At 33.5% G+C, this 15,439-nt stretch overlaps 1 protein-coding gene across 13 annotated transcripts in view; it reads left to right on the forward strand.

The window, feature by feature from the left end:
* MAGI2 (membrane associated guanylate kinase, WW and PDZ domain containing 2) overlaps window positions 1-15,439 on the forward strand; it is a 1,604,868-nt gene that overhangs the window by 1,471,904 nt on the left and 117,525 nt on the right. For all 13 annotated transcript variants that reach the window (XM_031940846.1, XM_031940849.1, XM_031940848.1 and 10 more), the window contains 2 exons: window positions 6,871-7,111; window positions 8,734-8,877. In XM_031940846.1, the coding sequence (XP_031796706.1) occupies window positions 6,871-7,111; window positions 8,734-8,877 (385 nt within the window). The remainder of the gene's footprint in view (window positions 1-6,870; window positions 7,112-8,733; window positions 8,878-15,439) is intronic.

Genomic DNA, 15,439 nt, shown 5'->3' on the forward strand with positions numbered 1-15,439 from the left:
GTGACACTTATGTGCTTCTCAGAATAGTTAAATGCATAAAATAAAATATATATGATAATAAAGGAAATCAGTTATATTAACATAAAGTAATCATAAATAATTAAACCAATTGATGCACCACACATTTTGTCCTGGTCAAGGGTAAAGTTTCCTAAGCAGAATGTATCAAAATCCAATCTGCATTGCTCTATTTTCTCACTTTGTACTTGGACAACTCTAAATTGAAAGTCAGAAAAGAAACTTTCCTCACATAATCATTGACATGCCTGAATTTATCACTATGGAGAATGACCCAGGCATAATTTTCAGACCTACAAATTATATCCAGATTAACTTCTTTAGCTATAAATGAGTTACTAAAGTCTATCAGATTGACATCAAATACTCTGCGCACAGGAAGCTACAAAGCCCAGAGTAGTTGATGTCAGTCTAATGGTGAATGTGAGGAGAAAGGGATGACTCATGCAAAGGAAGTATGTTCCTGTCACTATCAGCAGTTGAGAAACATACCAAAAAAAAGCACTGGGATAATTAGAATGATGGTGATCTTGCATAGTAGAATGAAGTATTTGAATTAAATGGTTTGATCTTGAAAACAGGTTGCCAGGGCAAGATGGAAACTCATCTATTTTGGAGCTTCTAGGAAAAAAAAAACCAGATATTGTAATGACAGTTATCCCATGCATAAAGTATATAAATAGTGGTAATTAGATTTGTGATACCTACTACTTAGAAGAAAGACTTGGCAAGACAGTGTGTAAGCCACTTTGAGCTCTAAGGAAAGAATGAAAGATAAAACTGTGGGCTTTAGAACATCATTATATATCCTCCAACTAATTGGAAGTGGTGGTAGGATTTGAAAATAATATAGATTTAAGAACACATTTAAATATTTTTTCCTTTAGCTAAAGAAATAGTAGACTGTGGGAACATATAAAATCCTCTATGATCTTTTCCATAATTATAGTATTTTCAGAACACCTGCCTTCCATTACTGCCTCCCATATTGGGGAAGTTGGAGTGCGAATATCTTTTGGAAGATTGGAATTCACTTGCACTGTTGCAAAGCAAATATTGTTCCCATACCCCAGCTGTTATTTCCAGGTGTTTTGCTCTATTCTGATTCCTCCAATTGACTTCACAGAAAGCAAATTTCTATCAACCTTAGCTATTTACATGATATGTTGGAGGGTGGAAGTGGTAATAAGAGTTAAAAGCCTGGATAAGAAAATTACTGAAGCCTATAGAACAAATGGCAAAGATAAGAATTTCATAGATAAATCAATCATTTATTTAGAGTTTACTATATGAAGAGTAGGACAGATGTGTTAAGTACCATGATAGGTACTGAAAATACAAAGAAAAATTTAAAACAAAACAACTTTGCCTACCCTCAAGGAGTTTACATTTTAATTGGGAGTGGGGAGGGACTTGGAACAATTTATAAAGAAATGTGTCTAATCTATTCTTCATTCAACCACTAAAAAGATTTTCTTTAAATATGGTTCTAACATATCACCTAGCTGTCTTGCCCACTCATTAAATCTTATAGCTTCCAATAATCTCCAAGAACAAATACAAAATGCTCAGTTTGGCATCCAAAGTCCTTCAAGCCCCCTCTTATCTTTTTAGTCTTTTTCACCTTCTACTCCACATGTCCTCTTCTATCTAGTGACAGTGGCCTCCTGGCTGTTCCAGGAGCAAAGCATTCCACTCTTGCTTCCCACATTTTCTCTGGCTGTCCCCCCATGCCTGGAATGTTTTCATTCCTCCAGTCCAACTACTCATCTCCCTTACATCTTTACAGCTTTAGTCCCAACTAAAATTCTATTTTCTACAGGAAGCCTTCCCCAATGTGTTTTCCCTCTTTTAATTACTTCCTCTTTACCCAGAATAGCTTACTTTGCATATATTTATCTGTACATTGTCTCTCCCACTAGATTATAAGCTCTTTGAGTGCAAGAACCATCTTTTGCCTCTTCTTGTGACCTTTAGTGCAATGCCTTGTTCATAGTAAGTTCTTAATAAATGTATATTGAATTATTGAAATACCAGATATTTGAGAATGCATACAGAGTAGATGGAAGATAACCTTAAAAGCAGAAGCTCTAGGTGGTAGAGATGATTGGGGATTGTGGGGGAGAAAGAAAGGTAGAACCAGGAAAGTCAAAAGTATATACTAGATGCCTCTGAAATAAATTCCACATGACTTAACTTTGGTAGTGTGCTATTTCATCAGGTTCCATATATGGCTCATCCTAGTATTCATTTTAAACTTAGTAGAAGACCACCAGACACTGAACCAGCTCTTACTCTTGCCAGGACCACTTAAGCCTTTCCAAAATCACACTCCTCTGGACACTGGGAGTTCACACCTCCTTCCACATGCTTCTTTCATACTGAATCAGCCTCCATTCAGGAAGCTTGTTGGTTGTGGTCACTGATCCCACCTGCTACAATCTTACAACAGTCCTCTGGGGAGTGGAGGGTGGAGAAGAGAAGGAAGGGAAAAGATGTTTAGAACCCAGGTTTACAAGGATGAATATTGAAAAATTATGCATGTGTTTTGAAAAGAAAAGGCTTTAATAAAAAAATTTTATGAAATAAAAAACAAATACGTGTGCATGGGCATGTGTGTGTGTTACATAAAGCATAAAAGCTTGAGCCTTAGTAACTTAAAACAGCACTAAGATTTTTGGAACATCCTGTATACATGCAGGTATATATGTCTGCCCATCTGCCTCTGCGTTCTTCTCTTCTCTTCTCTTTTCTTCTCTTCTTTTCTCTCTCTCTCTCTCTTTTATACATACACACATACACACACACACACATACACACGTCTCTCCAAAGAGAGAGACAGAAATGGATGGGTCTCACTATATCTTTGTCCATATTTTCTTAGTTATTTCAGTACAAAATCACTCAAAGTGCTATAGAGTATTCATTCTAAGCATTGCTAGGCTTTTAATTGAGAATCAATACTGGTATTACTGGCAACTGGCATCTTAAATCCTTGCTGAAATCCAGACAATCCTTCAATTCGAACCAACTTCCATACACATGAAAAAGTGTTCCCTTCCTTATTGCTGCTTCCTACCCAGCAGCTACAGTGGCATTTTCTCAAGGAAACAAGAAAAAACTTCTGCCTTTTTTCTGGGTCATTCTAAAGAATCTTCCAAATCAGGTTAGATTCTGTATCAATAAAACATGTGATTTTCAATCAATGCATGTGCACATGGTCTACTGCCTTTTTTGGTGAATTAAGCCAAGTGTACTTTTAGAATGGAAAGCAAAAAAATGGTATTACTCAAATACCTGCAAAAACATTATCTACTCTGTGGGTTGGCATCCTCCCAGGTATTCCCTTCTTCCTACATCATTCTAGTTAGTGAGTATTCAAAAAGTGAAAAATAATCTTAATGTCGTAATAAACCAAATTTTAGCTAGGGAAATGAATCTGCAAGGGAGAAAAATCAAATCATTATGTAACACATTTCAAAGTCAAATAGAATTCATTTCCAAACCTAATTTTCCAATGTTTTATACTAACCATGCCGTTCTTTCTCTCCATCAACAATATATGTTGTTAACTTTTATGTAAAATAGCTGGTCTTTCCTCTCTACACTTGTTTCCTTACCTATAAAGAGATTTCAGCTAATTGAGCTCTATTATCCCACCCTGTCATAAATTAAGTATCCCAATAGCTCAAATTAAAAAAAAAATTTATAAAGATGCATAAGCACATACATGTTGTACTATGGAAATATAAAAAGCAATGCCCTTTGAGCACTTAAAGCAGAAAAGGAGTTATGAAAATTCTAAGTGGCATTGAAATCCACTCTGGCCCCTATATCATTCATTGTGAGATAGCAGATTTATTAGAGTTAATAATATATTGTAAGAAAGATCAATCAAATAATCAACAAGTATTTTATTAAACACTCATTCTAAAGATTTTTGTAAGGATAAATTTGAGATAGTAGTTTTAAAGTATTTTGCAAATTGTAAAGCAACATATAAAGGCTGACCATTAAGTCATTTTTATTTCAACTTATTATCATACAATCCCCCAGCTAATTCAAGATGAAATTACTATACAAAGCCTTTCCAGGCAGAAAAAAAGTTCATTTTATCTCTTGAAGTTATTTTGTATTGTCTAAATTCTTTGTATTTACTTTTCATTTTACATGGTGTATCTCCTAGTAGCTATTTAGGAAGACTGAGTTCAGATCCTGCCTCAGATACTTACTAGTTGTGTCATCTGGAGCAAGTCCCTTTACCTAGCTTAGCCTGGGTTTCCTCATTTATAAAATAGGGATGCAGGATTGTTGTAAAGATATTAGGAGGTAAACCACATAAAACTCTCTGTAAATATTAATGTGCTATATAAATTCCAGCTACTGCTAGTATTTAATAAGCTCCTTGAGGCCAGAGACCATTAGAGTCTTTTCCTTATATCCCCAGAATACAGCATAGATGCACATAGATGGGTTTTTTAAAAAAATATTTATTGATCTAAATGGAATTTTTAAAATATCAACCCTTTTTGCAATTCAACTGGACTCATTTAGTAAGCCAAAAGGCTAATAGGAATTTTACAAAAATAAAATATGAACAATGGAATTATAATGTTACACTGTAACTTAGACTCATATAACAACATCTCAAGAGTCCAGAAGACTTTCTAGAGAGAAATTTGACAGGACTGTCAGTTTAATTCCAAGTGTGAATATAGGCATTTGCATAACTAAGCATCTTACTCAAAGAGTATTTAAATAATTCTCTTCCCTTTGTACAGGCTCCCTGTAGGTGCCCAGACAGCTTGCTGGGACTCAAAGAAGAGTTTAAATTATGCAGTTCACAAAAGGCAGTTCTTGACTCCGTTAGGGTTAAATACTAAAATGGAAATCTGTCGAGAAAAGCTAATTTTAAATAATTGTGCATTACAAATACCTTTCCTACAGACTCAGAGCCATCCACATCAGCTGAGGGTCCTTTCAGTATATTCCCACCAAATAGTGGTTGTTTTTAGTAAATTAACATAGATCAGTCTCAGTAAGTTAATAAAACTGTGAGGGACCATCTAGTCTAAAAGGAAAAAGTCCTTACATGTTTTCCTTTTTATAACAAATCTCAATTTTTCTTAGAACTTAATATTTTCTTTCTTCCTTGTTTCAATATCAATATTGGAGATTTAGCTTTTGTGAGATTATTAAATTCTCATTACATAAAATTTTATCTTTCTTCTCCTTACTCGGCATCCAATGACAGCTCTCTGTACTTAAATCTCTGGATGACTTATTATAGACCGTTGCCATGGCAATAAGCAGTGAGCTAAAGAGCTGAGCACACTATATATTCATAGTCACAATATGAAAAAATGCTCCTCTTTTCAGTGGCCCCATAATGGTTGATACCAGATATTTCCCCTTTGGGAAATATTATAAGTCCCCATCTATGACACCTTATCTTCACAAATCAAAGCAACAGGGAACTTTTGAGTCCTTGGTATGCTTGTTTGGGATTGTTTTTCTTTGCTTTTGCATGCATTGAGATGGTGACTTGAATATAGAAACATCAACAGAATGAGAGGTTCCTAAATGCTAAAAAGGGGGAAATCCATTAATACCTTTAATCTTTCCTTCATCACATACTTCTAACAATATCTTAATTAATATGTACTTTGAGTAAAGTTATACCCTGCTTAGTTCTTTTGATTAATTATTCAAAAACACAACACATGGAATAGTTGTTAACATGGAAATAATATTGGAGAACATACACTCTTTGAAAGCAGAAACCATTATTTTCTTCCCTCAACCTTTCTATGTCAGTATCCAGCACCAAGTCTCACAGTAAGAAAAAAAAGAAATGTTTGGTGTTTTTTATTATATGAAAATATGGAAGAAAGAAAAGTAAGGAGATCTATGATTTCACTGGTATAGGATACTCCTCCTGGATGTGGAAATCCCCTCTACCAACTGAATCTGGCATCTCCTCTGCAAATTGGTTTCAGAGAGTTGTCTGGAACAGTGATGTCAAATGCAAATAGATATACATAAGAATAAGCAAGGTTCCCTGCAGGTCACATATTTAAAAATGTCATATTGTCAACATTTTCTTCTATTTTTATTCAGTTTTAAAAATATTTCCCAATTGCATTTTAATATGGTTTGGCTTCATAGCCTTATGTTTCACACTTTAGTGGGTAAGTGACAGACCCATGATCACACTCAGTATGCATCAGATGAAGGGCTTGAACCCACTGGTCCTCTTTGAAAGCAAAGGATAAGCTACAATCAGGCATAACAAAACCTAGCTTATTAGGTTACAATTATATTTTAATAGCTACTTTTAAGATACATGTAGATGTCTAAGAAAAAGTCACATGATATAGCCAATGATTTATGAAGATTTTTTTTACCTTTTTCAACCTAAACAATAGGGCATAGTGACATCCCTGACCTTTTTATACATATTAACTAAAAATTTTAGTCATTATGTCATCATGAACTGAGAGTAAGCTATTAGCTTTGTTCAGGGAGAGCTGTCATTTTGATTTTGAATACTTAAATTCTTAGGCGAAAATGTATATAGGGTTTGCTAAATAGAAAATGTTTCATTTATTTTAATTTCTTTGGAATAGGGAATTTCCAAATGAAAAAAACTTTCTTCCAGTGAAAGTTAGTATCCACTTTGTAGCTAAAGAATTTTAGTAAGCAGCCTGGAGCACTATTTTATTTATTCTATAATCCTAAAAGAGCTAGAGAAGATTTAACATTCTTTTCTGATTGTGTTTGAAGACTGATGACATTTTCTCCACTTCAAGACCTAACATATGCAATTAATCATTTTTCTGATATGTTTAGTTATAGGTCAGAAGTAAAAGCAAGGCAAGATGTGAAACCTGACATCCGACAACCCCCATTTACAGACTACAGGCAGCCAGCCACAGACTACAGACAGCCCCCACTGGACTACAGGCACCCTCCAGGAGTGGATTATCAGCAGCCACCACCCTTGGATTATAGGCAACCACCTCTGTTAGACTACAGGCAACATTCTCCAGATACAAGACAATATCCTCTATCAGATTATAGGCAACCCCAGGTAAATTGCACATAGTAGCCATTTGATAAATACTTATCGAATTGGATTTGAATGAATAAAGAAAAATGTATAATTACCACTTTCACTCTGGGTTTCAATTTTCCCTTCTATAAAATAAGGGGATTGGACCAAATGAACTACAAGCAACCTACCAGGTCTAAAGTTTTATTATTTTCACAAGCCCAAGGTAATGGACTCAAGGTACATAATGAAACATACTTTCTTAGATATAACCAGTGTGTGAAATTGTTTTGCTTCACTATGCATACTTATCATAAGATATTTGGGTTTTCTATGAGTTTTTTTGTACCAGTGGAGGTAGAAGTTATGGAGACAGATAAGCAATATGTTGCCCCCCCCCCAATGTGATGGAACCATTTAATAAATGCCAAGAAATAATAGAAAGAAAACTGGAAGGAAGCATAAATAAGCAAGTTAGCTTGCTTTCATTCAGAAATGTTTATTTTATTTTATATTTAAGAAATTTAAATTTTAAAAATTAATTTCCTTAGGTTTTCTAAATCTCAATGTGTAAAGAAAGGAAAATTATGACTTCAGAATTAGAAACAATAGCATTATCCATTGCTATAGCTTAGAGGATTATTTTGTTGTAATTGTTTTAAACTCAAATTTTTTCTGTAGAGTCTTTAAAGTATCAAAATAATTTTTAAAAATACTGACTAGCTTTGTACTGGCTAGTACAGTACCCTGGTTGTATTCTGTGTTTTATTATTTTTTAACATATGACAGTGTAGAAGTTGGAACAGGGAAGAAATGGATTAAACTAATCCCTATTGGTAATGTGCCAGCTAATTCTTAGAAAGCATAATACCTTAACCAATTTAAAATGAATTTAACTGAGTCTTTAAGGCAGATGCTGAAAATGTTATGCAAAGCAGTTATGTATGAATTCAAAATATAACCATTCTTGATCTAGAAAAAACAATTCAATTTTTATAAATGTTTATACTTTGTAGATGTTAAGATGGAATGAAATAGGAGAAAGGACTTTAAATCGCTTCTTCCTCAGAAGCTAAAGAAAGAAAGAATGTCTGTATTTAGATCAGATTACGTTTTTATCATCTTTGTAGATTACTTCTATCCCAAAATTTGAATTTGTAAAGAAAAATCAATAAAAGGCAGCTAAAAAAAAAGAACTTGTTTCAAGGAAGATCAATTATGATTTGTATACTTGTTTGACATGCCATGATCCATGGAAAGCAAAAGCAAAGTGCCATTAATTCTCACTTTATTAATAGGCTAACCCTGTTATTTCTAAATATGCTTATATCCTGACCCATTAACAGTGATGTTCAACATCTATTGAATCAGGTAAACCAAGTCAGAGGATCATAATTATATGTTATAATAACATGTTTACAAGTAAACCAACTCACACCAGAATTAAGTTAGCTACACTATAAAATACCCAAATAAATATATTTGAATCAAGCCAGAGTGTTTGAAATTTTGATTTGCATTTTTCCAATGACAGATTAGATGGCATCTCTTTGAATGTATTTATGTCCTAGTGCAAATTAAAAGAACAAAAGAAAGTCACTGTCACAGAGAAATCTTCTCTGAGAGCCAAAGATCACGTATTCCATTTTATACCTCAACAGGATTTTGATTATTTTACTGTGGACATGGAAAAGGGAGCCAAAGGGTTTGGATTCAGTATCCGTGGAGGAAGAGAATACAAAATGGATCTGTATGTGTTGAGGTTAGCAGAAGATGGGCCAGCAATAAGGAATGGAAGAATGAGAGTAAGTAAGAACTCTTTTATAAAAATTGCTGAGTGTATTTTAATACTTTATAATATTAGAGTTGAGTTGCCTTAAGAACAAAAAAGTTCCAGTACTCAGCAGACTTTAGTATCACATTTGAACTCTTTTGATCACCATTGAGTTATGCTTAATTTTAACATTAATTAAGCCAGGCATATCAATGAACTTTAGAACTTTATTATAATTTATTTTGAAATCAACATTTTCATATTATCTCTATTTTGTTTGCTTTGTGGATTCAAAAAAAATGCACTGCATTAATCCACATCTTGGTCCTTTGAGGTATTCTTAAATTCTACTTCTAGGTTTTGACAAATTCTATGATGGAATTAAAATTATGTTGCCAATAGCAAGATCTCTCCCTCCACCCCAAAAAAAGATAACATTTGGGGACAGCTAAGTAGTGCAATGGATAGAGCACCAACCCTGAAGTCAGGAGGACTTGAGTTCAAATCTGGTCTCAGACACTTAACACTTCTTAGTTGTGTGACCCTGAGCAAGTCACTTGATCCCAATTACCTCAGGAAAAAAAGAAGACAATAGCAAGACCCTTTCTTTTCTTTGCAGATACCTTCATCAGTAGAGTTTATTCATTTGTTAAAAGAGGAAACTAAACTAAAAAGACAAAATAAAAACAAAACAAATATTTTTGAAGTGAGGAAGGACATAATTGTTTTTTGTGATTGGATAATTGAATTGTCAATTAAATTGTATCTTTTGACTTTTTTATTTTGACTGACATTAATCAAAAGGTTCTTCACTTCTTTGGAAATAATATCTCAACTTCTATAGCACTTTGGTTGTTATGATGTGCTTTCCTTAAAATGACCTTGCAAGATAATGTACATATTAGTTCTGATAATTAAAAATTAGGATAATTTCCATTTTGCTTGGGAGGAGACAGAAGAAAAAGCACATGGTCCAAGGATACAAAGTCCACATATCAGAACTGGGTTTCAAATGTAAATCTCCTGCCTTCAGAAGAAGTGTTCTTTTTACTATATCCCAATGTCTTCTCCATTGATTAAAATAAAAATGGTGATGGAATTTCTTTAGTATTGGTAAGCAACTTTACATCACTTTGGGTTTCAGTTGCCCCATCTATAAAGAGAGGAGGAGTTTAATTAGATCACTCAAAATCCCTTAGGTCTTGGACAGTCTGTATGTACATCCTTTATATAGCTTTTCAAGTTTTCTGTTTATAGGGGACACATTTAAATACTTGAAAATAAGGTATGTCACAAAATATCATCATCCAACTTGGCTGAGATTAATCTGAAACAATCTTTTCTGGATGAAGTCTTCCTGGTTCTTTGAATGAATACCTAGTAAGGAAAGCTGTAACCACAATTTCCTTTTTTAGGGATTCACAAAACATTCTTCACAACAAAATAATATGGACTAGAACTTGAAACAATCACGCTCACTGACTGTAAATCTACATAATCAGTCATCCCTCTTTTTAAAATTTTACAAACTTACTGTAATTTTCCTGTGATCTATTTAAAACCAGTAGCCATAACTCCTTGGTGACATCTCACTAATTATTTCAGGTCTGGATGTAGTTCCTCTGGATCTAGTGACTTGAGTTCCTCAAGGAAGCTTGGGTTTCAACTCTCTTAATATTACTAACATTTTGATTTTGACATTTCTAGTCCAAAGTCCATCATTCAAGGAAGACAAAAGAGAAACCAAATAAGACTGGAATAATTCTTCATACTCTTTCACTGTTATCCATTATCATTGTCCCATAATGACTGAGAAGTGATTTTATCTCATCTTTGCTTTTCCTCTTTTACTCAAAATGCATATTTTATATATATATATAAAATATGCATATACATACATATCTAAATAGATATATAGTGTGTATATACACATATAAATATAAAGATATATATGTAGAAGTATATGTACATGTGAATATGTATACATATAGAAAATATATGAAAATAAATATAAAAGTCATTTTGAAAATACACACCAAACATATAAAATATGTGCAAATATATACACATATAGAAAATATAGATGAAAATAAATGTGAATCACATACAGGAAATATTTAGAGACATATAGAAATACATACATATTGATATATTCACTCATACATGAGACAGTATGACAGAGTTAGCCTTGAAGCCAAGAATATCTGAATTCAAATTTAGCCTTTGACACATACATACATATTTTGTGTTTGTATGACCTTCAGCAAATTATTTGCACTCTTAATTCTCTTTGCAGCTCTATAGATTGAAGGATAGGAACTAATCAACATAAATATAATGTTTCATTACCTGGAAGGTCCCATGTCAGTAAAGTAGCAAGTCTAGTCTACATCTATCTATCTATCTATCTAAGCAAAGTGGGGAAGATAGAAGAAATGATGATCACTAAGAACTGTGTAAGATCTTTCTTACATATCATAATTCTGTACTTCCTTCTATTTGATGAAAGAAGCCTAAAGCTTCTCCTGGTTCTCTGTAACTAGAGAGAGTAGTGTGCCCTCTATATGGCACCATGACAAAATTGCCACCAAAAATCAGTGTTCTAATTTGCTCTAGACAAAATAATTTTTCCAATTTTTCACACATGAACTGAGAGCTCTCATTTCTTTTGTTTGCTACTGTTATCCGAAGTTCTATACTAAAGATTCTTATACCCCAGTCAGAAAAATAATGACATCTTTACCCATTATACAAACAGTAATAAGAAACCGATGAAAGCAGTGTGGTCTTACAGAAAGACCACTGGTTCTGAGGACCTGGGTTAAAATCCTGCTTCCGATATGGCATTCCTTTGAACTAGTCATTGAATATTCTTATACCTGATTTCTAAAATGAAAGAATTAAACTACACAGTCCCTGAAGTCCCTTCCAGCTCTCAAAAGGAAATGACAAAACTTCTGATTTCTGTGCTAGAAGGGAATTTGGATACAAATTCCCAGCAGACCTTCTGCTGTATTTTCTTGATGAATTTTATTTTAGATGTTCTGCAATGTTTGCTGAGGCTAATATATAAATAGACATCATTGTTCATTCTTAGAATTGCTTTCATGGTTGGTCAAGGATTTTAAAGATTATTGCAGGTAAACATGAACCACTTAAGATTTTAAGGACTTTTTCTCCTTGGTACTATCTGTCCAAAAGGATTTACTATGGAGCATTTGAAGATAATATAGGTTGACTACTCTAAATCTCTAACATTTAATTTTCAGGGAAAAACATCCAAACAATATAATTATGGGAGGGGGGCATCTCAGATATGTTCTGGATTAATTTTTACCAGATGATTTTAGTATTCTGAGGGTTTTGTGTATTTTTTAAAGGAACTTTTATTTCATGAATTGAATTCAACAATCCTTTCTTAAATACCTACCAGGCCTTGGACAAAAAGTTAAGCACAAAGGATATAAAGGGAAAAAATAATCCTATATTCTACTATGTAAAATAAGATATATACCAAAAAAATAGAATTTATATAAAAGTAGATATAACTAATGGACAGATAGGTGGCACAGTGTACACAGTGCTAGGCTGGAGCCTAAGTTCAAATTCAGGCTTCAGACACTTAACAACTATGTGACCCTGAGCAAGTCACTTCTCTGTTTACCTCAATTTCCTCATCTGTAAAATGAACTGGAGAAGAAAATGGCAAACTATTCTAATATCTTTGCCAAGAAAACTCCCCAAGGTGATCACAAAGAGTCACTCACAACTAAATAACAAGAAGAAAATGATAGAAGTAATTTCCCAGGGAGGACACTGGTAACTGGCAGATCAGGAGAGGCTTCCTGTAGAAGGTGGCATTTCAACTGATCTTTGGAGGAAGCAAAAATTTTATGAGATGGATCTGAGGTAGTGAGGCAGAGGTGATGGACTGCACAGGTACAGAGTTGGGTGATGGAATATCATGGATACTGGCCTAGCAACTAAGTCAATATGGCTAGAACATATGGTGTATTAACATACTTTTGCTACTCAGCCATTTCTTCAACATATTTGTTTTTTTCCCTGAAATAAGTTGAATGTAAATATGTCTTTAAATATGACTACCAGAGCTAGCTAGATATTAGGCAGATAAAGGCCAAAAAGGATAAAATAAGGAGGATTAAATATTATATTTATTAATCAAGGTCCTGTTTATCCTTGAATTGTCATTTCTTTCAATTGAGCTTTTCTTTCTTCAGTAGGGTAAGCAAATAACAACACGCTCAAATCCCCAAGTATATTTAAATTACAGCTCACATGAATAAACTATTTTAAGGTTTACCAAACACTATCCTAACAGTAAACCTATGAAGTCAATAATTACAGCTCACATGAATAAACTATTTTAAGGTTTACCAGACACTATCCTAACAGTAAACCTATGAAGTCAATAATAGAGTTATTAGTGTTTCTCTTTTATAGTTCAGGAAACTAAATTTTAGATAAGTAGTTTCCCCAGTCACAAAGCTAGGAAATGTTAGAGCAAGAATTCAGTCAGATCTTCTGGCTGTAAGCCCACAGATGTTTCTTAGTGACTGGAACATAGTAGGTGTTTAATAAGTGTTTATTGAATTGAATTCTTCCATACCATGTTACAGGGATCCAGGATATTATTCACATATAAAGCAATTAGGTATTTAATTAACGATTCATCCACAAACCATCAAGTGACTGTACATTATAACAGAATTATAAACAAGATCAGAATTAATAAATGTGCTAATTGTTTGTCTCTGCTGTAAACAGTAAACTGTGTTTGGCTTGTAGCTGTGATAGACAACTTATACATGGAATACATGTAGAGGGATTCAGCTGTCACCATGAATATGTACTTAGTTTTAGGATGAGTCATTACCGTAGCCATAACCACAGGAGAGAAAATAAGAAAAGGAGGTTACTTAGAGAGTCAGCACTCAGAGAGAAAAGCATGAGAACTGCTTATTCATGAAATGACCTGCATACTAAAATTAGAAGAGACCACAGCACTAGCTGACTGCATTCAGGTACTATCATCCCCGCTGTGAACCTGAACTGATGCTTACCTTTTCCCATCTACTGACCTTCTACACTGGTGCTCTTGATTGGGCCATTTTATTCTATTTTTGATCTTGTCTCAGACACCTGATCCTTATCTTACCTGTAAGTTCCTGAGTTCACTTCCTACTGACTATGTCTGCTTCTTCTGGTAACCCAAAATGCCCACTCCAGGTCAACGTTTTTGTAGCATTCTTGCCTCTGAAAACCTTATGGCAATGAACTGAATCATAATGGTTTAGCAGAAAGACCCAAGTCAACTCTTATCACATAGTGACTACAATTCTTAGGCAAGCCTCCTGTTGGAACTACAGAAACCCCAAAACAATGATGGTCAACTTTATCACCCACTGACTCATTACTAGGTCCTTTACTTGACTTTTAAAAATAATATCCACGCTAGTGAAAATTATTGAATTACTGTAATATCATTTTAAGATACATTTAACAGATATTTGTAGGATACACAATTCTTCATAATTCCCAGTGTAAAATTATAATATTAAAGGTTCACCAAAGGTCATTTATTCCAATATTCTATTTAAATTTCTTAAAAAGGAAAAGGACTCGTATTTATCTTTGTATGTTTCCATAACTTGCATATTACCTTATAGTAAGTAGTTCATATATATTTGTTAAATGAATAAATGAGTGTATTAAGTGATTTGGTCAAGATTCAAACTGATAACCTAGACTGGATTTTAATCCTCAACATCCTATACCTTTCTAACACTTAGCTGGGTTTTTTTGTTTATTATTCCTGAGTATAAATATACCTAAAATAATCACGCACAAATCTTATAAGGTAACACTGAAAATAGCACATATCTTCATAGTGATAACAAAGGGAAGTAATCTGTTGGCCTTTTAAACTGATTAAATGTGCCAATACTCAAGAGAAAAAAAAATTATTCAGAAGAACATTATCTTTCCTCAGTAATAAAGTGAATGTTTATTTTCCATTTAATAAGAGTACATTCATACCATTCAAATTTCTTGGTTAGGTATGGAACTTAATGGTCTATCCTAGTTTGAGGAGCCTATAGGCAAGGAACTAGAAAACAATCCCTTCTTTTCTGTTACTGAGGGAAGAAATCATTTTTTTAAGCATCAAAAATCTAGATATAATAGAGAAAACAAAACAAAATACATTCTTTCTTTCTCTCTCTCACACACACATTTGTTTGTAGAAGGTCAAATATAAAAGAATCTAAAAATCTAAACAAAGAATCTAGGAGAAACAAGGCGGTGGCACCCAGAATGGTAGACATAAAAAGGAGAGAACAGTAAAACTAATCATTAAATTCAAGAGACACAGTTTAGAGACCAGAAAATGACAATCTTTCATTGATTTTTAAAAGGGACAAAAAGCACTTTAGATTGGATTGTTATCGATTTCAATTGTTTCCAACTCTTCATAACCCCATCTGGGTTTTTTTTTTTTTGGCAAAGAAACTTGAGTAATTTGCCAGTTCATTTTACAGATGAGGAAACTAAGGCAAATAGGGTTAAGTGAC

Source organism: Sarcophilus harrisii, chromosome 5 (assembly GCF_902635505.1).
Source record: "Sarcophilus harrisii chromosome 5, mSarHar1.11, whole genome shotgun sequence".
NCBI classification, from domain to species: domain Eukaryota; kingdom Metazoa; phylum Chordata; class Mammalia; order Dasyuromorphia; family Dasyuridae; genus Sarcophilus; species Sarcophilus harrisii.